The sequence below is a fragment of the Coregonus clupeaformis genome, unplaced genomic scaffold (assembly GCF_020615455.1).
Source record: "Coregonus clupeaformis isolate EN_2021a unplaced genomic scaffold, ASM2061545v1 scaf0554, whole genome shotgun sequence".
Lineage (NCBI taxonomy): Eukaryota > Metazoa > Chordata > Actinopteri > Salmoniformes > Salmonidae > Coregonus > Coregonus clupeaformis.
In genome coordinates this window covers 87,100-113,618 of record NW_025534009.1, presented here as the reverse complement: position 1 = coordinate 113,618, position 26,519 = coordinate 87,100, and the positions used below count along the sequence as shown (strand labels likewise).

Genomic DNA, 26,519 nt, shown 5'->3' with positions numbered 1-26,519 from the left:
GTTCTGGGATTGATTTGCACTTTTCGCACCAAAGTACGTTCATCTCTAGGAGACAGAACGCGTCCCCTTCCTGAGTGGTATGACGGCTGCGTGGTCCCATGGTGTTTATAATTGCGTACTATTGTTTGTACAGATGAACGTGGTACCTTCAGGCGTTTGGAAATTGCTCCCAAGGATGAACCTTGTGGAGGTCTACAATTTTTTTTCTGAGGTCTTGGCTGATTTGTTTTGATTTTCCAATGATGTCAAGCAAAGAGGCACTGAGTTTGAAGGTAGGCCTTGAAATACATCCACAGGGACACCTCCAATTGACTCAAATTATGTCAATTAGCCTATCAGAAGCTTCTAAAGCCATGAAATCATTTTCAGGAATTTTCCAAGCAGTTTAAAGGCACAGTCAACTTAGTGTATGTAAACTTCTGACCCACTGGAATTGTGATACAGTGAATTATAAGTGAAATAATCTGTCTGTAAACAATTGTTGGAAAAATTACTTGTCATGCACAAAGTAAATGTCCTAACCGACTTGCCAAAACTATAGTTTGTTAACAAGAGATTTGTGGAGTGTTTGAAAAACGAGTTTTAATGACTCCAACCTAAGTGTACGTAAACTTCCGGCTTCAACTGTATATATATATATATATATACACTGCTCAAAAAAATAAAGGGAACACTTAAACAACACAATGTAACTCCAAGTCAATCACACTTCTGTGAAATCAAACTGTCCACTTAGGAAGCAACACTGATTGACAATAAATGGCACATGCTGTTGTGCAAATGGAATAGACAACAGGTGGAAATTATAGGCAATTAGCAAGACACCCCCAATAAAGGACTGGTTTTGCAGCACAGACCACTTCTCAGTTCCTATGCTTCCTGGCTGATGTTTTGGTCACTTTTGAATGCTGGCGGTGCTTTCACTCTAGTGGTAGCATGAGACGGAGTCTACAACCCACACAAGTGGCTCAGGTAGTGCAGCTCATCCAGGATGGCACATTAATGCGAGCTGTGGCAAGAAGGTTTGCTGTGTCTGTCAGCGTAGTGTCCAGAGCATGGAGGCGCTACCAGGAGACAGGCCAGTACATCAGGAGACGTGGAGGAGGCCGTAGGGAGGGCAACAACCCAGCAGCAGGACTGCTACCTCCGCCTTTGTGCAAGGAGGAGCAGGAGGAGCACTGCCAGAGCCCTGCAAAATGACCTCCAGCAGGCCACAAATGTGAATGTGTCTGCTCAAATGGTCAGAAACAGACTCCATGAGGGTGGTATGAGGGCCCGACGTCCACAGGTGGGTGTTGTGCTTACAGCCCAACACCGTGCAGGACGTTTGGCATTTGCCAGAGAACACCAAGATTGGCAAATTCGCCACTGGCGCCCTGTGCTCTTCACAGATGAAAGCAGTTTCACACTGAGCACATGTGACAGACGTGACAGAGTCTGGAGACGCCGTGGAGAACGTTCTGCTGCCTGCAACATCCTCCAGCATGACCAGTTTGGCGGTGGGTCAGTCATGGTGTGGGGTGGCATTTCTTTGGGGGGCCGCACAGCCATCCATGTGCTCGCCAGATGTAGCCTGACTGCCATTAGGTACCGAGATGAGATCCTCAGACCCCTTGTGAGACCATATGCTGGTGCGGTTGGCCCTGGGTTCCTCCTAATGCAAGACAATGCTAGACCTCATGTGGATGGAGTGTGTCAGCAGTTCCTGCAAGAGGAAGGCATTGATGCTATGGACTGGCCCGCCCGTTCCCCAGACCTGAATCCAATTGAGCACATCTGGGACATCATGTCTCGCTCCATCCACCAACGCCACGTTGCACCACAGACTGTCCAGGAGTTGGCGGATGCTTTAGTCCAGGTCTGGGAGGAGATCCCTCAGGAGACCATCCGCCACCTCATCAGGAGCATTCCCAGGCGTTGTAGGGAGGTCATACAGGCACGTGGAGGCCACACACACTACTGAGCCTCATTTTGACTTGTTTTAAGGACATTACATCAAAGTTGGATCAGCCTGTAGTGTGGTTTTCCACTTTAATTTTGAGGGTGACTCCAAATCCAGACCTCCATGGGTTGATACATTTGATTTCCATTGATAATTGTTGTGTGATTTTGTTGTCAGCACATTCAACTATGTAAAGAAAAAAGTATTTAATAAGATTATTTCATTCATTCAGATCTAGGATGTGTTATTTTAGTGTTCCCTTTTTTTTTTGAGCAGTGTATATACACACAGTGGGGAAAAAAAGTATTTAGTCAGCCACCAATTTTTCAAGTTCTCCCACTTAAAAAGATGAGAGAGGCCTGTAATTTTCATCATAGGTACACGTCAACTATGACAGACAAATTGAGGAAAAAAAATCCAGAAAATCACGTTGTAGGATTTTTAATGAATTTATTTGCAAATTATGGTGGAAAATAAGTATTTGGTTACCTACAAACAAGCAAGATTTCTGGCTCTCACAGACCTGTAACTTCTTCTTTAAGAGGCTCCTCTGTCCTCCACTCGTTACCTGTATTAATGGCACCTGTTTGAACTTGTTATCAGTATAAAAGACACCTGTCCACAACCTCAAACAGTCACACTCCAAACTCCACTATGGCCAAGACCAAAGAGCTGTCAAAGGACACCAGAAACAAAATTGTAGACCTGCACCAGGCTGGGAAGACTGAATCTGCAATAGGTAAGCAGCTTGGTTTGAAGAAATCAACTGTGGGAGCAATTATTAGGAAATGGAAGACATACAAGACCACTGATAATCTCCCTCGATCTGGGGCTCCACGCAAGATCTCACCCCCGTGGGGTCAAAATGATCACAAGAACGGTGAGCAAAAATCCCAGAACCACACGGGGGGACCTAGTGAATGACCTGCAGAGAGCTGGGACCAAAGTAACAAAGCCTACCATCAGTAACACACTACGCCGCCAGGGACTCAAATCCTGCAGTGCAAGACGTGTCCCCCTGCTTAAGCCAGTACATGTCCATGCCCGTCTGAAGTTTGCTAGAGTGCATTTGGATGATCCAGAAGAGGATTGGGAGAATGTCATATGGTCAGATGAAACCAAAATAGAACTTTTTGGTAAAAACTCAACTTGTCGTGTTTGGAGGACAAAGGATGCTGAGTTACATCCAAAAAACACCATACCTACTGTGAAGCATGGGGGTGGAAACGTCATGCTTTGGGGCTGTTTTTCTGCAAAGGGACCAGGACGACTGATCCGTGTAAAGGAAAGAATGAATGGGGCCATGTATCGTGAGATTTTGAGTGAAAACCTCCTTCCATCAGCAAGGGCATTGAAGATGAAACGTGGCTGGGTCTTTCAGCATGACAATGATCCCAAACACACCGTCCGGGCAACGTAAGAAGCATTTCAAGGTCCTGGAGTGGCCTAGCCAGTCTCCAGATCTCAACCCCATAGAAAATATTTGGAGGGAGTTGAAAGTCCGTGTTGCCCAGCGACAGCCCCAAAACATCACTGCTCTAGAGGAGATCTGCATGGAGGAATGGGCCAAAATACCAGCAACAGTGTGTGAAAACCTTGTGAAGACTTACAGAAAACGTTTGACCTGTGTCATTGCCGCCAACAAAGGGTATATAACAAAGTATTGAGAAACTTTTGTTATTGACCAAATACTTATTTTCCACCATAATTTGCAAATAAATTCATTAAAAATCCTACAATGTGATTTTCTGGAGAAAAAAAATCTAATTTTGTCTGTCATAGTTGACGTGTACCTATGATGAAAATTACAGGCCTCTCTCATCTTTTTAAGTGGGAGAACTTGCACAATTGGTGGCTGACTAAATACTTTTTTTCCCCCACTGTATATATATTGGATTCCGGCCCTTGTCTCTGTGATAAAATCATTGCTGTCGGTGTTTAATGATAGTGTTATTAGGTACGGTTTTGAATGTTTTAATAAAATATTCTTAATTTCTAAAACGTTATGGCCTGCAAGTCACTTGGTTAGGGAAACCTTTTGGCCCTAATCACGATTTATCATCAGTCGGGCTAAGACGTTCCTCCTGACCACGAGACCCGGCCTGGGAAAACTCCAAGCCCTAGACTCAATTCCCCTCTGGAAGAGGCAGATGCAGTTTACACCCAGTACAATCACTTAGTAGACCTTGGCACTAATCCTTAAGCATTTGGCTGGGCTCCAGTGCTCAGACCAGCCACGGGAGGCAGTCACAAACCCAGCCTGTACACTGACCCCACCACCCTTAATTATACTGCTCTGATGTGGTCTGGAAACACCCGCTGCGTTGTCCAAGTGCCTGCTGGGTTGAAAAGGTCAGTTCTGAGACTGAAAAGCCTAAATCACACTAATAAAAAGGCCAGACTGAGCCAAGCCAAACTGTAGGCTACTGGGCTGGCCTGGCTACACATTCACCATAGTTGCTGGAACCGTGCTGGAAAGGACAGTGTGAAAAGACAATCTGAGCCAGCACAGTAGGGTTCAGGTCGGCCCTAAAGTGTGATCCAGGGAAGAGCGAGAGGCTGGTACGGCATCCATATTAGGACCATAATCAGACCAAACTTCCTCAGTTATCTAGCTCATAATCTGATGCTGGATGGTAAAGGGAATACCTAGTCAATTGCTTAACCACTAGGCTACCTGCCGCCCCAAAGAGTGTGAGAGCAAGTGAAAGAGACGAAGATGGCGCGAGAGTCAGCTACTGTTGATTAATGAAAATCTCAGGGTTTTATACAGAGCCAGTGCGGCGCATCCTCTGAAGTAGATTCTAATGAGCAGGGGTCTGTATTCACAAAGCATCTCAGAGTAGAAATACTGATCTGTTGGGATCAGTTTCAACCTCTTATTTATTATGATTAAAAAGGCAAAACTGATCCTAGATCAGCACTCCTAACACAAGAGTCAAACAAATCCAGACATCGTTCAAGCTTTCTTTTTATTGATCAAGATGAATACAGGTTTTAAAATCAGAACAAAACAAAAACAAAGGCTCAATTCAATCTCACTATATTTTACAGTAAGGGGATAGAGATCAGTCAGTGGGTGTGAGATCTGGTGGGTAGGAAGGAGAGAGAGATGAGAGAAAAAGAGAGGAGAGAGAGACACCCTTGACTAACATTGTACAAACACTTCTCGAACCGATTTTCCAACTGATTTTCCCAAAAAAGTAAAACTGAGAGTGGAAACCTGACATTAAACCAAAACAAGCACGGTTTTTATTTGTCACAAAAACTGCATGAGAAACAGAAGATAACATGTATAGATAAAAGCCTTAAATGTACCATTCTACCTCAGCAGCTACTAGACAAGGTCCTTTATATCAGAAACGATGAAGGAAAGAAATACAACATAAAACTGAATGAAGACTGTCTGGTCCTGCGCTAAAAATGTGATCTTCCAAAAAAATAAGAGGACAGAGGGCAACTTTACACACATTTGTCTTTTGTTGTGATTTAGATGTCACAGTTTTTTTAATAAGCCACTACATCTGTGGTTCACCTTGTTTTAAGCAGCGCAGAGACAGGTTCAGTGGAGCGACAGGTGGTCTTCTGATCTTCCTCCTCCAGATTTCCCAGCGTCCCCTGGGGTGCACAAACGGCCAAAGAAGTGACACATTAGCAAAGATCCTGGTAACAAAGCTTGTAGCAGCCACAAGCTGCTATCAACTATACATACAGATATCTTTCTCATTCATAGAAATCCCCCTACAAACAGGTCACAGAGGAATGGTAACTAAACTAACGAACTGGAAAATAAACTAAAACTAACACTAGCAAACGTTGGGAAAACTAAATTTCATTTTTGGTGCAGGAAACATCCTGGCATTTTGTGGACGTTTCTCCAACAGCTCTTTAATGTTAGTGGACATTGGATGACGATGGCCGCCCTGCTCTTCACACTCGGTTTGGGAAACAGTATAAGGCAATAGAACCCTACTTTAAAGTTTTAACCATCCTATTTTGAGATTATGGAACCTGCTTGATATCCCCTTTACCATAAAGTGAACTGTAGACAAACCCAAACTGAGGAATGTTAGTTGGACGATCGATATAACCATCGATATCAAACATGGGTCAAAATTAAGTGTTTTCAATCAACAGCATGTAAATAATATAAATTGGTACACTTTCAAAGTCAATGGAGTCTTGAAAGGCAGGTTCAGTAATAAGTATCACATCTGATTAAACTAGACAGCTGGGGGATATCAAACAAGTTCACCTGTACCCCTTATCATCATCATCATCATCATCATCATCACTTCCTGATAATAAATACTGCACAAAAACACTTTTAAAAGACGAATAAAAATAAACAAAGGAGAAACAAAAACAATACACATCAAGCTTTAGTCATGATAAAGAGCAGTAGGCTCACAGGCAACAGCATTCAGTAGAAATTGATGTGGGTAGAGAAAGGAGTACCTGGGTGAGTACCTGTATAGTTTGACAGTTTGATCCTTGAGGGTTTATTAATTTGCCTTTTTCTTTCATGAGGTCGCTCACTCACTCAACACCAACGCTGTGTGAGGTATGGAAGTCAGCTGCAATCATTCATTAACCCCTACCCTTCCATCAGCCCAATGCTAACCAACACACTGTGTTACAATACAATGCATATCAAAGAACAGAGAGCTGTATATAGAACACAATATCCATGGCAGTGGGAGAAAAAAGGGTTTTAGACTGTGCATTCAGTAGGTCAAATAAATAATACGGATCCTTTCATATATAGCTTCACTTCACTTTTAAAGTATCTGTAAAATGCGGTGTGTGTATGTGTGGATACATGTCCACATATATGACAGTCACTTTAATACGTTCAATATAGGCTATGCAAATAGACAAATGAAAAGGTAAGACATATGGTTACTGCCACCATCACTGAAGAGAAAAATATATACAATAGGCAATACAGGCAGAAAAAAATGCTTGGATTTAAATTTGGAAGAGATTTGGTCCAAAAGACAAAATAGAGATATATAATAATATGTATGCATGTATATAACCGATACAAAACGAGGGGTACCTCCAGGTATGTTTTTCAGGGCTACACTGGTCTTTCCCTCTGGGCTTTGTGACCTCTGTTTCTACCTTCTTCTCTCATCATCGGTCTAGTTCCAGCTTCAGTGCATACTTACGATGCACTATATCCAAAACAACAGGATAAAGATACAACATACAAATCAAAGGCAATAGAACTGAAAGTAAACGGAGGGAGAGGAGAACAGGAGAGGGAGGTTTGAGAGGGAAGATGGGGGAGGGGTGTGTGTTTTGAGAGCCAGGGTGGCGGGGGAGGGCGCACTTACCTGAGCCTGATCTGAGGTCCTATCAGATCAGTTTTAATTGGACTGAGTGTCACCTTCAGAATGGAGGTCGTGTTGCGCAGCCCCGTTGACCCTGGCCAGAAGGGCCAGGCCCAGAGTGGAGGCAGGAGCAGGAGCCTCAGCCTCCATGGGCTCAGCCTTGGCCACGTCAGAGGAAGGCTTGTCATCATCTAAGACCTCGTCCTTCTTGGAGCTGCTCCTCCTCTCCTCCGGCTCCTTACGCTCTGGGAGGGAGGTATGAAACATCAAGTCATGACAAAGACTTCAAGAATGGGACACACTTGTGAATTCGGTAGGGATCATTTATGGTCCAAATGTTGTTGCATCACCAGCTCAATCACATGTGTGAGTCACTAAACCAAACATGGGTAAAAGGTCTATTCAGGGATCTTTCTGCCATTTAAATCTTTAGGCGGGCCACCTAAGTGTTTTTTCAGTCCACCAAGTCCAAACAGTGTAGAAAAATATATATAATAATGTTTATTTATTTTATAAATTTTAGGGATCGAAAACCGCTTTCAGTGTAAACTTAAACGACAAACCAAATAAAGTATGTAGAATAAATAATGGATATATATATATATTTTTTAACAATCTTTGAGATCTAACGATCACCTAAATAAAAGCTAGACAGTCGGGGAGAATTGAAAATTCCCAAAAAACTGAATTTAGTAGTATTGATTTTTTTATGTTTCAGTAAAAGAACACAGCATTAGTAATGGCAAAATGCATAGAATTGCAGGAAATTCGCTTTAAAACTGAAACATTTTCTCTCAGCTCAATGGAGAAATGTGTAGAACTGCAAAAATATTTGCTTAAAAATGCAAACATTTCTCTACACCGCCTCTAAAATGTTCTCTAAAATTCAGCTGCGCTGGAAGGACCGCGCCCACCACTTAATACCTTTTAGATTCAGAAAACCCGCTGCTATTGCTGCAGGAAACTTGTCCCATGTCTCACCTTTGTCTCTGGACGTCCTGTCCTTTTCCCGGCTGCGGCTCCGGTGGCGGTGAGACTTGCGCTCCGAGCTGCGGGACCTCTTCCTCTCCCGGCTGCGGGAGCGCCGTTTCCTGTCCGAACGCTCCCGGCTGCGCCGCCTCTCCCGGTCCCTGTCCCGGCTCCTTTGGAAAAACACAGGAACATGTTAATCCACGACACACTCAAGAGCAGAGCATTGGAACATTCAATGAGTGCGAGTTTTTCACGAACACATGAACTGTGATCCCTGATTAACATTATAGGGCCAGGCAGAGCTGGACTGGGCTGGTTAACCCCCTAAGGTCGATGTCCACGCCCCACGGAAATTTAATTAGCAATCATAATAATAAAAATCTCCATAGAAATATGTCAGTTTTATCTAGAGATATGTTTTTTGCATTGGATGCGTCTCAATCCACCGCATCCGCCTATGTAACACTTCCGCATCTGTGGTGAAAGGTGACAGAGCTAGAGCGGTGTTTGTCAGACCATGAGACCCGAAAATCGATCTTCTCACAAAATCGCCTGTAGTGTCGGAACGGTTTGTCCTACAAACTATTGTGACCCATCTATGGAAAGATGAGACTCGCACGATCCCCACAAGCGTCTTGGGACTCGTCTGAAGTCATTATAGCCGATCTGCCAACTTCGGTCTGTCACGTCCAGACAGTTTGGGCTACACACTTATATGTAAAGGTGAGACTCTAACGAACATGTCGGTTGTTTTGCTCTAGGACGTTCCATGTAGTGAATCTGTTATTCTATGTGTTTGTATGGGCTAATAGCAGTAAGGGCCAAAAACAATTCATCAAATATGTTTTTAATAAAAAAAAGTTTGATACTTCAAGGGGTCTTAAAATTCTAAATCAAATAGCAAAATGATCATACTGTTCTAGTCTACGTTCCATACTGTTCTAGTCTACGTTCCATACTGTTCTAGTCTACGTTCCATACAGTACAGTACCTGCTGCGTTTGCGCTCCTTGCTCCTGGACCGCCGGCGTTCCCGGGACCGACTCCTCTTACGGTCCGACGCTCGGCTGGAGTGGCGGCTGTTGGAGTGGCTCCTCCTCCCTCTCTTCTCCCTCTCTCGCTCCCGCTCCTTCACTCGCTCCCTCTCTTTCTCCTTCTCCTTCTCGCGCTCTTTCTCCTTCTCCTTTTCTTTCTCCTCCTCCTCCAACTTGCGCTTAGTCTCCCTCTCCTCCCTCTCACGCTCCCAGTCCTTGCTTTCTAGCTCTCCCTTTTCTTCTCCCGCGGGGTCTTCGGATCGCCGATGTAATTTCTCCTGAACAGAAAATCATTCATACATGACTTATCACCAACAATTCAATTACATTACTGAATTTGTTTTTCTGCATCAGCAACATACTGGTCTTTCAAATCAGTAACAGTCAAAATGATGGGTTTTAAGCCATACAGTACAACAAATGGCATATATGGAATCTTGACAATACACACTTTTGAGTCAAACAAACATTGACTTCGGAGTGAACAATCCTTCAAACCTAAGGACTTACCTTGAGCTCCTCCACGGTGGACTTGATCTTGGCGTAGCCCATGTGCTGCTTGCCCATCAGGTGGTCGTCCACCCGGGACTGGGCGTCTCCCACAATGAGGAACGCCCCGCACACCTCACACACCTCCATCTGTTTCTCCTGGGCCGCAAAGGTCTCAATCGTCTGGAATCAATCAGGATGACTTTTAGTTTTACAAGTACAGCACCTTCAACCAAAAAGGTATTCATCCCCAGGTTTAGTCCAGGGTATTGAATTCATACAAAAGGCTTACTAAATAGATAACAGAGTTGATCTCAATGCTGACGGAGTGAAAAGGAACCGGGAGTAACTCACCGAGGGGGTGGAGCTGAGCAGCTCTCTCTCGTCCTTTAGCTGTTCCACCAGTTTCATCATCCCCTGGGCCTCCTCCACTCTGCCCTCAGAGCCCAACTCCTCAATCTGAACACAGCACATACTTTGTTTACAGAGAAAACAACTTACTCCAGAGTATGTGTCCTGAATGAATGTAGGCCTTCATATGATGGATGCATGTAGGATCCATGTAATTGTGCTCCACGGTGGAATGTAATGTTTTGGTAAACCCAGGCAGCTCACCTGCATGACTAGGTCCTCAATCTTCTCTGTCAGGACTGTAGCTTTCTCCTCGTTCTTCCCCACAGGACCACCAGGCCCCTGCTGCAGAAAGAGAAGGTCCAGTCAGCATAAAGCTAACATTGATGAACATGACAAACCGACTACAAGGGTTGTCCTAGGTTTCCATGTTGAGTTCTGTGTTCTCTATAGTGGCAAACCTATGGGCATTGACTAAGTATATCTATATGTATTCTTACTCCTGCGGCCTGCTGGGCCTGTGACAGGGCCAGACGGGCGTGGCCCCTACGGATCCTCCTCTCCACCTCAGCCAGGAGAGACTGCAGGTAGCGCAGGAAGTCCCTCTCATAGCCCTCCTTCATGAACCGGGAGCTCTTCTCATACCTGGAGCAGATAGGGATGAAAAGGGAGTTATACCCCTGTTATTCCATGTTATATGCTATATACACATGTGATATTAGGTTAATTACCTAATAGCCTATATGAAATACATTATTATAAACCGGGTCATTGGGGTCCTGGATGCCGATTGGCTGAAAGCCGTGGAATATCAGACAATATACCATGGGTATGACAAAAATGTATTTTTACTGCTGTAATTACGTTGGTAACCAGTTTATAATAGCAATAAGGCACCTCGGGGGATTGTGGTATATGGCCAATATACCACAGCTATGGGCTGTATCCAGGCACTCCGCGTTGTGTAGTGCTGAAGAACCGCCCTTAGCCGATTTTGCAGGTTTTTCTACTTACAAAGCATGTAGAGGTCTGTAATTTTTATCATGGGTACACTTCAAAACTCCAGAAAATCACATTGTATGATTTTTAAGTAATTAATTTGCATTTTATTGCATGACATAAGTATTTGATCACCTACCAACCAGTAAGAATTCCGGCTCTCACAGACCTGTTAGTTTTTCTATAAGAAGCCCTCCTGTTCTCCACTCATTACCTGTATTAACTGCACCTGTTTGAACTCGTTACCTGTATAAAAGACACCGGTCCACACACTCAATCAAACAGACTCCAACCTCTCCACAATGGCCAAGACCAGAGAGCTGTGTAAGGACATCAGGGATAAAATTGTAGACCTGCACAAGGCTGGGATGGGCTACAGGACAATAGGCAAGCTGCTATTGGCGCAATTATTAGAAAATGGAAGAAGTTCAAGATGACGGTCAATCACCCTCGGTCTGGGGCTCCATGCAAGATCTCACCTCGTGGGGCATCAATGATCATGAGGAAGGTGAGGGATCAGCCCAGAACTACACGGCAGGACCTGGTCAATGACCTGAAGAGAGCTGGGACCACAGTCTCAAAGAAAACCATTAGTAACACACTACGCCGTCATGGATTAAAATCCTGCAGCGCACGCAAGGTCCCCCTGCTCAAGCCAGCGCATGTCCAGGCCCGTCTGAAGTTTGCCAATGACCATCTGGATGATCCAGAGGAGGAATGGGAGAAGGTCATGTGGTCTGATGAGACAAAAATAGAGCTTTTTGGTCTAAACTCCACTCGCCGTGTTTGGAGGAAGAAGAAGGATGAGTACAACCCCAAAAACACCATCCCAACCGTGAAGCATGGAGGTGGAAACATTTGTTGGGGATGCTTTTCTGCAAAGGGGACAGGACGACTGCACCGTATTGAGGGGAAGATGGATGGGGCCATGTATCGCGAGATCTTGGCCAACAACCTCCTTCCCTCAGTAAGAGCATTGAAGATGGGTCGTGGCTGGGTCTTCCAGCATGACAACGAAACACACAGCCAGGGCAACTAAGGAGTGGCTCCGTAAGAAGCATCTCAAGGTCCTGGAGTGGCCTAGCCAGTCTCCAGACCTGAACCCAATAGAAAATATTTGGAGGGAGCTGAAAGTCCGTATTGCCCAGCGACAGCCCCGAAACCAGAAGGATCTGGAGAAGGTCTGTATGGAGGAGTGGGCCAAAATCCCTGCTGCAGTGTGTGCAAACCTGGTCAAGACCTACAGGAAACGTATGATCTCTGTAATTGCAAACAAAGGTTTCTGTACCAAATATTAAGTTCTGCTTTTCTGATGTATCAAATACTTATGTCATGCAATATAAAATGCAAATTAATTACTTTAAAATCATACAATGTGATTTTCTGGATTTTTGTTTTAGATTCCGTCTCTCACAGTTGAAGTGTACCTATGATAAAAATTACAGACCTCTACATGCTTTGTAAGTAGGAAAACCTGCAAAATCGGCAGCGTATCAAATACCTGTTCTCCCCACTGTATATTGGCCATATACCACACCTCCCCAGGCCTTATTGCTTAAATATACCACGGGTATAATGCAAAATTACTTGTTTACTTTTCTAATTACATTGGTAACCAGTTTATAACATTAATAAGGCCCGAAGGGGTGTGGTATATGGCTAATATACCATGGCTAAGGGCTGTATCCAGGCACTCCGCGTTGTGCAGAAGAAGCCGTGGTATATTGGCCATATACCACACACCCTCAGGCCTTATTGCTTAATTATAACACACAAAAAGCATGAGCTGGCTCACACCCAGAGAAAATTATTTAGAGTAGAGGTGCTGACTAACGGTATTTTCTATGAACAAGTCTTATAAATGACTATTCTTTCTACAGCTTATCCGCGTACCCAATATGTTCCCCCTGTTGATGATGCATTATGGTTGAACCAAAATATTATATGTAACAAAAATGTAATGAAATTGGAAACAATTAAAATGTGAAATTAAATAACACAATGTTTGTTGATGCTAATCTTATGCTAATGGTAGCCTAATATATTCAATATGCTGTAAACTATTGTCTTAACAGTTTCACTCAATTCATTCTTAAATCAACCTAATAATTATGACACACCCCTCACTATGGTCATTGGTTGCACTAATTGCACTGATTTGTCTACATAACCTGGTTCAAGCATTCATGACATTACCCTGAAGAAGGCACAGTGATGCCGAAACGTTGGTGGTTTACCCATAAATTACTGGGCGTTTATACAGTGTGCGACTTACATTTTCCTAAGGTTTTCATCATGGATTTTTTCACAGGGACCCAAGTCAGACCTGGTATTTGTGAATAACTCTGCAGGGCAGAATCCGCAGAGATAGTATTTACAGGTCTGCAAGGGAAGGGAGAAACGATAAGCCACGTCATTAGTAAGTAGTTGATTAACTTTGGGAAATACAGAAGCCACAAAACCCAAAACCTTGTCTATGTCGGGACTGCCAAAAATGTTGCTTGCAAACTGGTTGGGGAATGCAACATGGATCTTCTATCAAACATGCTTCTTCAAACATTGATTAGCCTAATCTCGCTGATGAACAAGATTAGTAGCTAGTGACCTTTGCTTTGGTAATAATGCCAAACTTAATGTTTTTGCCGGTAACCATTTGATCCATCATACATACATACAGTGCATTCGGAAAGTATTCAGACCACTTGACTTTTTCCACTTTGTTACGTTACAGCCTTATTCTAAAATTGATTAAATTAAAAAAAAATCTCATTAATCTACACACAATACCCCATAATGACAAAGCGAAAACAGGTCTAGAAATGTTAGCGAATGTATAAAAATAATAATGAAATACTTTATTTACATAGGTATTCAGACCCTAACTCAAAATTGAACTCAGGTGCTCTTGATTGGAGTCCACCTATATTAAATTCAATTGATTGGACATTATTTGGAAAGGCACACACCTGTCTATATAAGGTCCCACAGTTGACAGTGGATGTCAGAGCAAAAACCAAACCATGAGGCCAAAGGAATTGTCCGTAGAACTCCGAGACAGGATTGTGTCGCGGCAGAGTTCTGGGGAAGTGTACCAAAAAATGTCTGCAGCATTGAAGGTCCCCAAGAACACAGTTTGGAACCACCAAGACTCTTCCTAGAGCTGGCCGCCCGGCCAAAACTGAGCAATCGGGGGAGAAGGGCCTTGGTCAGGGAGGTGACCAAGAACCCAATGGTCACTCTGACAGAGGTCCAGAAGCTTCTAGAAGGACAACCATCTCTGAAGCACTCCACCAATCAGGCCTTTATGGTAGTTGCCAGACGGAAGCCACTCCTAAGTAAAAGGCAAATGACATCCCGCTTGGAGTTTGCCAAAAGGCACCTAAAGGACCCTCAGACCATGAGAAACAAGATTCTCTGGTCTGATGAAACCAAGATTGAACACTTTGGCCTGAATGCAAAGCCACGTCTGCAGGAAACCTGGCACATCTCTGGAGAGACCTGAAAATAGCTGTGCAGCGACGCTCCACATCCAACCTGACAGAGCTTGAGAGGATCTGCAGAGAAGAATGGGAGAAACTCCCCAAATACAGGTGTGCCAAGCTTGTAGCGTCATACCCAAGAAGACTTGAGCCTGTAATCACTGCCAAAGGAACTTCAAAGTACTGAGTAAAGGGTCTGAATACTTATGTAAATGTGATATTTCCGTTTTATTTTTTATGAATTTGCTAAAACTTCTAAACCCGTTTTTGCTTGCCATGGGGTATTGTGTGTAGATTGAGGGGGGACAATTTACCTAACAAAATGTGGAAAAGGTCAAGGGGTCTGAACACTTTCCGAATGCACGGTGTGTATATACACAGTGCCAGTCAAAAGTTTGGACACATCTACTTATTCAAGGGTTTTTCTTTATTTTTTACATTGTAGAATAATAGTGAAGACATCAAAACTATGAAATAACACATGGAATCATGTAGTAACCAAAAAAGTGTTAAACAAATCAAAATATATTTTATATTTGAGATTCTTCAAAGTAGCCACCCTTGCCTTGAAGACAGCTTTGCACACTCTTGGCATTCTCTCAACCAGCTTCACCTGGAATGCTTTTCCAACAGTCTTGAAGGAGTTCCCACATATGCTGAGCACTTGTTGGCTGCTTTTCCTTCACTCTCAATTGGGTTGAGGTCAGTGATTGTGGAGGCCAGGTCATCTGATGCAGTACTCCATCACTCCCCTTCTTGGTCAAATAGCCCTTACACAGCCTGGAGGTGTGTTGGGTCATTGTCCTGTTGAAAAACAAATTATAGTCCCACTAAGCCCAACCCAGATGGGATGGTGTATCGCTGCAGAATGCTGTGGTAGCCATGCTGGTTAAGTGTGCCTTGAATTCTAAATAAATCCCCGACAGTGTCACCAGCAAAGCACCTCCACGCTTCATGGTGGGAACAACACATGCGGAGATCATCCGTTCACCTACTCTGCGTCTCACAAAGACACAGCGGTTGGAACTAAAAATCTCAAATTTGGACTCAGACCAAAAGGACAGATTTCCACCGGTCTAATGTCCATTGCTCGTGTTTCTCGGCCCAAGTAAGTCTTTTCTTCTTATTGGTGTCTCTTAGTAGTGGTTTCTTTGCAGCAATCTGACCATGAAGGCCTGATACACACAGTCTCCTCTGAACAGTTGATGTTGAGATGTGTCTGTTACTTGAACTCTGAAGCATTTATTTGGGCTGCAGTCTGAGGTGCAGTTAACTAACTTATCCTCTGCAGCAGAGGTAACTCTGGGTCTTCCTTTCCTGTAGCGGTCCTCATGAGAGCCAATTCATCATAGCACTTGATGGTTTTTGCAACTACACTTGAAGAAACTTTCAAAGTTATTGAAATGTTCCGGATTGACTGACCTTCATGTCTTAAAAGAAGTGATGGACTGTCATTTCTCTTTGCTTATTTGAGCTGTTCTTGCCATAATATGGACTTGGGTCTTTTACTACCAAATAGGAGTATTTTCTGAATACCACCCCTACCTTGTCACAACACAATTGATAGGCTCAAATGCATTAAAAATGAAATAAATTCCACAAATTAACTTTTATGAAGGCACACCTGTTAATTGAAATGCATTCCAGGTGACTACCTCATGATGCTGATTGAGAGAATGCCAAGAGTGTGCAAAGCTGTCATCAAGGCAAAAGGGTGGCTACTTCGAAGAATCTCAAATATATTTTGATTTGCTTAACAGTTTTGTTTACTACCTGATTCCATGTGTTATTTCATAGTTTTGATGTCTTCACTATTATTCTACAATGTAGAAAATAGTAAAAAAAAAAATAATAAAGAAAAACCATTGAATGAGTAGGTGTTCTAAAACTTTTGACCGGTAGTGTATTTATTTACTTTATTTTTTAGTCATTTAGCAGACGCTCTTATCCAGAGCGATTTACAATTAGTGAGTGCATACATTTTTCATACTGCCCCCCCGTGGGATGTATTGTTAGATATTACTGCACTGTTGGAGCTAGGAACACAAGCATTTCGCTACACCCGCAATAACATCTGCGAAATATGTGTATGCGACCAATAAAATGTGATTTGACTCTCAGTAATGCAACTTGATTAGCTAACTAGCTACATTGCCAGAAACATAGCATAAGATTACTAAGCTAGCTAATGTCTAACTTTGCGGCAATACAAATGTCAATATTGTATTGACGTCGAAATTCACAGCAACGCAGCTAGCTAACTAGTTTGTCTCCATTACGCAAGCCACGGTTGTCCCATTCTGTTGATGTTGTCTGCAAATAACGTTACCGACTTGTTTTTATTTAGCAAACTAGCTAGCCGAGTTGTCAGTGGACCATGAACTAAATTAGCTAGCCGTCGTTAGCAAACTAGTATGTTATCGCTGTTGAAGTTGCTAATTAACTACTATATATCAAGCTAGTTACAGTATAGGGTCAGAGTTGATCGTTTAATGTTGAAAGCAGCTTCGTAAGCCAGGGGGGCCGAGGAGGAACATGCTGTCCTCTATTGTAGCTAACGCGTTACCTAGCTAACACCCGGCCCTAGCGGTCGTTAGTTTATAGCTAGCTAGGGTGCTGTTAGTTAGCGAGCATCATGTAGCTAGCCAGCTATCAAGTTTAACCACACACACACATCAATATTAACGTTAGTTAACTAGCTACCTATCAAGCGACACACTGAAAACAAGAACCGGCCGAAATTGTTTCCAGCAAGCGAGCTGGCTAAAGCTAACAAAGTGGCTAACTTACGGTCTCGTGGTCCCAGCGTACATTGCATCGTTTCTCGTCGGGGGCCAAGTTTCTGTCTCGACCCATCAACTCATCGAGTAACTGGGCTGCGGAAAGCATTTTGCTTCAAACCTGAAAGCGAAAGGCTATTTTTTCTGCTAAACTTAAACCATTTATTCTTGCACCAAAGAAATACAGATCCTAGTTATTTCAGATCAAAATGGCAGCCGTTCGCATTCAGCAACAGTCGCTACCCCACTGTGCGGAACCTGAAACCGCAGCTGTGTGAAAAATGACGCCACCCTCTGCTGGGATGTCCTGTAGCATCCACTTATGGTCCCCCACTAGCCCTTGATCATTACTCTCACGTAAGAGTTATTGGGCGAAGGCGTATTCTGTACGGGGATATCTGGTTAAGAGCCTGACGCTTGGTCTGAACATTAACATGCATCTATTGCAGTAAGATTTTAGAAGCATAAGGACATTATCTTTCATATCAGCAATAAATAAATTATATATATATATATTTATATATATATGAAAAGGTTAAATTGATACGCACCTTTATCGGGTTAAGGTTCCCACAAGGCCATTTGTCCATGTTTCAGCACAAAAACAGATGGAAGACAGAAGCCGTGTTGGAGAGCATCAAAATAACTGCAGGGGACTGCCGACTGACTGATCTACAAATCGCCTTACATCATAAATAAGGATTCATTATTATTTGTAGATCAGTCAGTCACAATCTACCCCTGATATATTGCGGTTTTGAACCTCTAGAACAAGGCCAGAGTAAACTACTTGCGCTAATTAGTTATCTGCATTTCCAAACACCTGTGTGTAAACAGAAGACAGATGCCACAAATGTGTTGTCTCTGGAAAAATACTGTTGGCTGCAACTGTGTATTACCCAGTTAAAACAAGTTTACAGTAAGTGTGTATTTTTCATGTTGTGAAATTATTTTGATGTTATACGAAAGTAGAGGGATTTATGATTCTAGAACTGTACCGCAATTGAGAGTCGATTCACGTTTAGATGGGAGTCTTTGACTGCTTTGACTTCCAGAGCCAATTCGCCTTTAAACAGAACAAGTAAGGTCCTTGGACTATAAGGAGTAATGTTTGGCTCCTTTAGTCGATTATTGGGCTAGGTCCCCCAAATTACATACTTTCTGATACACAAAATCAGTTTGAAATCAAATAAAGTTGATTTGACCATAAGTTAGAAAAAGGTATAACTGTAAATCAGTGACTTTCACCCCTGCTTATAATGCTACTAAGTCGATGAGGTCAAAGTCTACTGTGGTGTCAAGCTATAAAGTTATGAGTCTCTGACAAATTTGAATGATGATTTTGGTTGAAGACAATATAGAGGATTTCAAGGGAATCCTCAGGAAGGTTTAGAGGAAGAAAATTACTTATTTGTAGGAATGAATAAGCAAGGGTACTGTAGGTGCTCTCAGTAAGTATTGTTTCCAGTCCACAATTTGTGTACTTTTCAACACACAAACACACCAGATATTTTCGGAATCTTGTCCAGAAAATCTGTAACTAGACCTGTTGGACAACTAACTCATTGTTGACTCCAAAAGGAGCATAAATAGACATATTGCACAAAACAGGGTAAGTTGAACATTTAAACACGGCAGTGTATGTGCAAGGTAAATAAATGTCAACACATGGGTTATTGTAACATTCATTATTACAAGAGCTAATTAAAAGCTGAAATCTTATTTGCAAGGGGGAACAAATAACTTTGTTCCCACTGTTGTTACACTCAAATCGGACAGATTTGCACCGCCGGAGCCTTTACGCAACACAGCTACAATGTAATGGACTTTTAATTCCAAAACTCATTTAAAAGAGTTGACAAGCCGGTGCAGCAAGAACATATTACATTAAACTAACCGCTGACCTGATAAATATTGTTCCTGCAAAGCGTATGGACGTCAACAATCTTGCGCGAGCCTAGTAGCTAGCCTCCTGTAAAGCTAGCTATCTAGTCAGTTAGCTTGTTAGCTAACAACACTCCCCTAGTCGCCGTCTATTTTTAGTGCAATTAAGCAGCTATTTCCAGACAAAGGCGTCACCCTCTTACGACCTGTAAAGTCATTATTGTCTCCCATGATCTCGTTAAGTTAGCTAATCATTTGTACAAAATGTCAACGACATCGTTGGATAAGGAATTGCAGGAGCGCTTAAGAGAGGCGTCTGCGATTGGAGATATCGACGAGGTGCGGATTTTAGTGGAAAGCGGAGTAAATGTCAACTCTCAAAACGAAATAAATGGATGGTAAGTGTGTCTAATACCAATATGTATATATATTAAACTTAAACACAAGTTGATAAATAACATGTAAGGTGATTATTGATTGATCGATTGATTGTTGGTGATAAAATGCTGCCTGCGCAATGTTGACAACGTGCAATACAACGGCATGTCTAATGTCACAATTTCATGCTGGCCTAAGAAGAATAGTGTGTTATCTAATTAGGGCTAGATGGCAATCACCTTTAACTGCAAGTGATGCAAATATACCCCCGCGTTGGCTCTCAAGTATGACAATAAAAATGAACAAGTAAATGTTGGCTGCAAGGTGCAAATATTTGCATAGGTAAAATAGGTGAACACTGTACTTCATCTGGATCTACCTCCAGTAACTACTGTATCATTCACAATGACTGTTCCCACATTGGCTGTTTGACATTGCATGATGATGGCTCATTCAATCTTTCTTCAACATTATGAATAATCCCAGAGCAGACCATTGACTTACTTTATTCATTGTCTCCTATTCAGGACATGTTTGCATTGGGCATGCAAGAGAAACCACAAACAGGTTGTGTCGTACCTGCTGAACTCTGGAGCTGACCAAGAGATCCTCACAGCTAAAGATGAGCTGGCTGTCCAGCTGACCTCTAAGCCAGAAATCAGAAGACTGTTAGGAGGTAAATGTCCCGTCATCACTTCACCACTCCCCCAGTTATTACTGTTTTTGTGTTAAAATTCTCTTAAACATTCTCATGCAATATCTGTATAATAGCTGTATTTTGGGTATAATTACTATTCACCCCTAAGCACTAACCTTAAGCCAGTTATTTGTGATTTACCTGCTCATAGTTAGGGTCACAATTTGGGTAATGATCTTAGATGGAGGCTTTTCACAGTATGCTCTGGCCATGTCAATGTTCAAGGTTCTCCCCAGTTAAATGTAGTGTCTTATGTATATTTTCACAGTTGAGGAGGAGGAGGAAGTGCCTGAAATCAAGGAGCCTGAGTTGCCAATCATCCCAAACTACCTGTCCAACCCGCCATTCATGTATAGTAAGATGGACAACAAGGCTGAGCTGATATTGGCACAGTTGACCCAAAATGGCAATGGAGACCACTCATCAGAGGACCCACACAGCGACCCAGCTTCCCTGTCGCCCACCCACGAGCAACAGCTGCCTCAGCAATCGCAGAGCCTACTCTCTGACACCCCGAGCCCGAGGGAGGGGGCCTTCATTCCAATGGCAGAGCAGAACGGAGTGTCGCCGAGCCCTGCCTCGTCTCTCACCGTCAACGGAGGCCTGCCTATGGACCTCTCCATGGAGCCCCACCTGGTCAACCATGGGGAGTACCCACACTCGGTGGCCCATAATGGGCCTGTGTGCTCTCCTCCCTTGCCCTCCCCCAGCCCCAGCACCACCAGCAGTAGCAGCCAGGCCCAGGTGGCTAACGCTAACCCATCCATGACCCGGCAGCAGTCCATCCCTCAGCAGCTCAACTGTGGCCAGGGGGCTGGGGGTAACATGCCTGCCTTCCAGCCTTTCTTCTTTACCAGTACATTCCCTGTCAACGTGCAAGGTAAGGACGGTCCCCACACTGCACTTGCTTTTGATGTTGTGCTGTTGATGTTGTGTGACGTGTGTTTGTCTCTAATGTTGTGGTGTTCGATCAAGCATTGATTTGAGTCAACAACAGCAGAGCCTTTTTGGAGCTAATCCCATTGCGTGTTGAGCCTGTTTTATCGCCACTCTGCACTTTCAGACCCATTATCCAATGCTTTCTCCCCCTTGTGTGTGCCTGAATGTGCCCCAGATACTGATTGTTCTTTCTACTGCATCTCACGCACTGAAGTAGCTAACTTTATGTCATTGGTGTTTCTGTCTCTCTCTCCCAGAACTGGTCCTAAAGGTGCGCATCCAGAACCCCAATGCGCGGGAGAACGACTTCATCGAGGTAGAGCTGGACAGACAGGAGCTGACCTACCGCTCGCTGCTCCGGGTGTGCTGCCGCGAGCTGGACATAAGCGCCGAACACGTGGAGAAGATCCGCAAGCTGCCCAACACCATGCTCAGAAAGGTATGGGAATGGCAGTAACACGCACACATCGGAAGGGTGATGTTGTAGGTGGCTCTGGTACTCAAACTGGATGCTTCTAACTCTAGTGGTTGAGCAGTAGCACTGTGAACCCTGAGGCTGCAGCTACCTTTCCACTCCACTAACCAGCTCAATGGAGCGAGCAGGCCAGGGTAGGGCAGGGCCAGGCACCACTAATGAAAGATGCAGGGCAGGCAGGAACACTCCTAGACACACACTTCATAGGCCCAACAGTTCACTGTTCTGTTAGGTTAGGTTGGAGCACCACACTGTTCTGTTAGGTTGGAGCACCACACTGTTCTGTTAGGTTGGAGCACCACACTGTTCTGTTAGGTTGGAGCACCACACTGTTCTGTTAGGTTGGAGCACCACACTGTTCTGTTAGGTTGGAGCACCACACTGTTCTGTTAGGTTGGAGCACCACACTGTTCTGTTAGGTTGGAGCACCACACTGTTCTGTTAGGTTGGAGCACCACACTGTTCTGTTAGGTTGGAGCACCACACTGTTCTGTTAGGTTGGAGCACAACACTGTTCTGTTAGGTTGGAGCACTACACTGTTCTGTTAGGTTGGAGCACCACACTGTTCTGTTAGGTTGGAGCACCACACTGTTCTGTTAGGTTGGAGCACTACACTGTTCTGTTAGGTTGGAGCACTACACTGTTCTGTTAGGTTGGAGCACCACACTGTTCTGTTAGGTTGGAGCACCACACTGTTCTGTTAGGTTGGAGCACCACACTGTTCTGTTAAGTTGGAGCACCACTGTGTGCTCTAAGATTAGAAACCCTGATGACTGCAGCTTTTTTTCCAGCTTGATGATGGAATGATGGTCACCCATTATTACAATTTTAATAAATCATTTGCATGAGAGCGAGAGTGTGTACAGCTCTATTATTTTCTTATGAGTTAGGGCCACACAGTGTGTGGAGAAAATGTACGTTGTCACAATGGTTTGAAAGTTTTGGGTTGATTATGCTGTTTGCAAGTTCATTGATTTGAGCTACATTGTGTTCCATGGCACACAGTAGTCCCATCTTGCCATGCATGGGTGGATTTGATATGAAAACAATGTCACCCATCCAGTTATGAAGGGAGCTGTTGTCACATTATGTAATCCCAGAACAACTACTGACTAAGACTGCGACCTACAAAACACACACACACACCCACTCACTCTAGAAGAGATTACTTCTCTTATATCCTCCCACCTAATGTCTGTCAGTCGTGTGTGTGATGAACAATGTATGTACTCATTTTTGTACCGTAATCACCACAAACAATTGGCCCTTTTGTGGACAATAAAGATTTGTTTTATTGAATGTAACTTTATTATTCCCAGGACAAAGACGTGGCTCGGCTGCAGGACTTCCAGGAGTTAGAGGTGGTGCTGGAGAAGGCTGAGGGCCTGGCACTCCTCTCTGGGGCGGGAGGCCTCACCGACAGACCCTGCTACAACATGAAGGCCTCCAGACTCACCTACTAGAGATCAACAGGACTAACAGACACACACAGACAGACGCTAATGTCCATGTGGACCCTACTAGCTCTCTATTGGCCGTAATAGCTACTATCGTTTAGTCAATTTCATTGCAGTATGATTCGGTGTCGTTCAGCCAGCATTATTGAGGTTTGTTTCAAAATCCTGTTGTGTTAGCTAGGTAATGTGGTCGTCCTCCTCGCCATGCCTCTCTTTGCCTTGCTCCCTGCCAGTCTGTGTCCCCATGCAGCACTCGCTAACCGATTACTCATGCATCATGTCCTCAGTTATATACTGAAGAATTTGGGCCTCCTTCCCTCGCTCTCCCCTCCTCTCTTCCCCCTGTCCCACTCTCTCTCTCTCATCCCTCTCTAGTTTGTTGTGTTGGGCTACAGTGGAACATTGTTGTTGAGGGACAGTGACAGTCTTCCTAGATGGCTTAACTTATGTACTGTACATGGATCCCTTTGTACTGGGCATTAGTCATATATGTACTGTTGACTTGGCTCATGGATGATGAGGGGGTTGATAAGAGTAGAGGCCATTTGAACAGCTCTTCTGATATAGGCCTACTGCTCTTATCAGTCCAACATGGGCAGCTTAGTACAATGTTGCGACACAGCTGACTTGCACACAGCAACATGCAGTACTGCCGCTTGCTTTGGTGGACATAACAGGTGGCTGCTGACGTTCCAACTGGCATTCACACACATTCTGCAGACTGTATACACACACACACTCAGTCATACTCCCACACTTCAGTGGTATTTCCAAATGGTTGCCCACGTTATCACACTACCCTGTTTATTTGTTCTTAGGTGGATGCCTGATGGAGCTATTTATAGAGATGTTGCTTTGTGCTACTGAGGTTCAGTAATCTAAGAGGGAGTGGGTGTGAGTGCTGTCTCTTGCCAGTTGAGAAGTTTGTGTTAGTTTTGTGGAACTGTTTGTTGTTATGTGTTCAGTAAGCAAACAGATGCTTCAAGTTTCATCCATATTGTTAAGACAGTGGCTCTGTTTCTTAGAACTGTCTTCGTTAGGTGGAAGATAACAGCCTTCTAACAGATGCTATGGTTAGCTAGCTCCACAGACACCGTCTGGATTTCAATCAAACACCCAATGTGGAAACATTATTAATTGCTCCTGCTCTATGATAAACAAACATTTTTTATTATACAACGTTTACTTGCTGAAACGGAACAAAACTAATTGAGATTAACATGTATTTGGTGCAGGGGCAATATTCATATTTTCTACAATTTGGTTGAATGTTTGTGTGTGAGGGGTTATTTTTAATGTAACAGTTATTGGGTATAATATTCAACTGACACTTTCAACTGTGAATGAAATTAATCGTAGACAGTTCCTATAGAGTTAAGGTATTATTGATTTAAGCAGAAACCGCTAGGTGCACTTTAGGGGAAGTATATTCCCAGCACAAGTGGAGGTTCCCCTAAAATGAGGATGTTAAACCATTTTTGGATTGCTTCACTTAAGATATTTCCATTTACTGTGATTAGATCAAAACCAAATACAAACCTAGACAGAAAAATAGTCTGGTTCTCCACAATAGATTTATCAATCATAAATGTCCTATTTTTGAATTGCTGTATAAAATGTGTTTTTGTTTTGTTTTTCGGACGAACTGAATGATGTGGCAAAGGATAGATTGAAAGGATTGTTTGCGTTTCATAAGTTTGTGACACAGCTGTTATGTTTGAGTGCTTCCATAACACTTTCCCCAAGCAATTCTCCCCAAGCCGTTGGTTCTATTGTACAGTGCAGTTGGCATAATACACCAATTCATACTGCTCTGTCAGAACGTTTAAACATATAACCTACATTAACATGTAAGCTAGCTAGAGATCAAATGTTTGTTCTTGAGGGGTCCCCGGGTTTAACCTACTGACATTTTACTTTTGTCAAGTTATGGTGTTTGCTACTTATTTGTTTGAGTATAAATGATGATTCATACACAAGAATGCAAATGTTAGCATTGAAGCTGAATGAGAGTGCGTTGATTGAAAAGATTACTGCTTAATGACAAACACATTTGGTCATAGAAGACTAAGACCCTAACATGTCCTATCAGTTCTTCATGCTAGTTACATTCAGTTCAACAGTACAGTCAGTGCCCCACTGCAGAAGTTTATAAACAATCAAGTCAGTTACTAACAAAGCTGTTAATTGTTTACTGTTCAAATGTATACCTTAAGCTCTGACTGTCTTAGTATGTTATTGATTCTATATTTTTTATTAATTGGTAATTTCCTTTTTTAACGAGCAATTTCTTTCGTTTGTATCGATGCCTACAAGTATGGAAAGTGTTTATCAATGGGGGGGAAAGTGAAGGTAGGTTGCAGCTAGGATGAAACCAAGTGCAAAGCCACAGTATCTGCTGTGTTGGGAATGAGTTGAGTGTAAATGTTGAAGAAATACAATAAGAAAGACTAACTTGAACATGTCAAATGGACTATCAAGAGAGAATTTGGTGTTCTTAACTTTTTAATGCTTTTTAAGTGATGTTGTGCCACGAGAGTGAGAGGTACTTGGTTGAAGAAGCTGGGCGATGGTGTTTGAAATGCCTACGGCCATTTTGTGCCCGGTGTTCTAGACCTACAGTCTTCTAGAATGTTCCAGAATTGTTACTGGTTCTGTGCGAATGGAAGACTAACATTGTACTGATTGATTGCTCATGTTCTAGAGGAAGAATACAGTCTAACTTAACCTATGCATTCAGAGTCTGATATTTTTATAGGTCCTGTGTACCTTTGATAAATTCCTTATAGGCACTGTTTAACTTGTGTTTGATTGTGAAGACCTGTACCTGTTCTTTGATAAAGCATGGTGGATTACTTGATCAATCTTTCCTTTTCTCTGAAATTGGTTGTTATATCAAAGGATGAGATGGTAATTATGAATATGGCAGAGAACTGAAATGAAACCTCATCTGTTTCTGCTAACATCCACTAGAGGGTGTAGATGAGTCAGTGTTGACATGAATCAACCATGCCAATTCAGTGGTGTAACTGTTCACTGCCTGGCTCTCCTCCCAAGGTAAATCATTTAAAATGAAACATGATTACCTTTCATCCAAAAAGCACGATTATATAAAGCTTTAAAACAGTTTAACTAGATTGATTTGGGAGTCGGTGTGTGTTATTACAATAGGATACACTGAGTGTACATACAATTAGGTACACCTTCCTAATATTGTGTTGCACCCCTTTTTGCCCTCAGGACAGCCTCAATTCGTAGGGGCGTGGACTCTACAAGGTGAAAAGCTTTCCACACACAATGCTGG

The 26,519-nt window shown here is 43.1% G+C and overlaps 2 protein-coding genes across 4 annotated transcripts; one reads left to right on the top strand and one right to left on the bottom strand.

Annotated features, from left to right (window-relative positions):
- Positions 1–4,895: 4,895 nt before the first annotated feature.
- On the bottom strand, positions 4,896–17,658 carry LOC121551361 (luc7-like protein 3). 3 transcript variants are annotated; one of them, XM_045215918.1, is made up of 10 exons: positions 17,395–17,658; positions 13,401–13,507; positions 10,627–10,771; positions 10,391–10,471; positions 10,130–10,234; positions 9,797–9,958; positions 9,245–9,564; positions 8,263–8,420; positions 7,285–7,526; positions 4,896–5,560 (listed from the first exon to the last, which is right to left on the bottom strand). In XM_045215918.1, exons 1-9 carry the CDS (start codon positions 17,491–17,493, stop codon positions 7,318–7,320), a joined length of 1,386 nt encoding a protein of 461 aa, XP_045071853.1. In that variant the 5' UTR covers positions 17,494–17,658; the 3' UTR covers positions 4,896–5,560; positions 7,285–7,317. The 3 variants fall into 3 exon arrangements, with proteins under 3 accessions (XP_045071853.1, XP_041719915.1, XP_041719914.1); XM_041863981.2 differs by having other exon boundaries at positions 8,263–8,423; positions 9,245–9,561; XM_041863980.2 differs by having other exon boundaries at positions 8,263–8,423; positions 17,395–17,657.
- A 1,484-nt stretch (positions 17,659–19,142) lies between these two features.
- LOC121551363 (ankyrin repeat domain-containing protein 40) lies at positions 19,143–26,075 on the top strand. Its single transcript, XM_041863983.2, has 5 exons — positions 19,143–19,666; positions 20,174–20,322; positions 20,612–21,223; positions 21,540–21,721; positions 23,078–26,075. Exons 1-5 carry the CDS (start codon positions 19,533–19,535, stop codon positions 23,219–23,221), a joined length of 1,221 nt encoding a protein of 406 aa, XP_041719917.1. The 5' UTR covers positions 19,143–19,532; the 3' UTR covers positions 23,222–26,075.
- The last annotated feature ends 444 nt before the right edge of the window (positions 26,076–26,519 follow it).

Excerpts from the sequence above, each read along its gene's own strand:
- LOC121551363 (XM_041863983.2), top strand. The coding sequence starts at position 19,533 with ATGTCAACGACATCGTTGGATAAGGAATTGCAGGAGCGCTTAAGAGAG. Across the intron at positions 21,224-21,539 it reads ATTCCCTGTCAACGTGCAAG|AACTGGTCCTAAAGGTGCGC; the intron begins GTAAGGACGGTC and ends TCTCTCTCCCAG. Across the intron at positions 21,722-23,077 it reads CCAACACCATGCTCAGAAAG|GACAAAGACGTGGCTCGGCT; the intron begins GTATGGGAATGG and ends TATTATTCCCAG.
- LOC121551361 (XM_041863980.2), bottom strand. The coding sequence starts at position 17,493 with ATGCTTTCCGCAGCCCAGTTACTCGATGAGTTGATGGGTCGAGACAGA. Across the intron at positions 10,235-10,390 it reads TTGAGGACCTAGTCATGCAG|ATTGAGGAGTTGGGCTCTGA; the intron begins GTGAGCTGCCTG and ends TGCTGTGTTCAG. Across the intron at positions 7,527-8,262 it reads CAGGACGTCCAGAGACAAAG|AGCGTAAGGAGCCGGAGGAG; the intron begins GTGAGACATGGG and ends CCTCCCTCCCAG.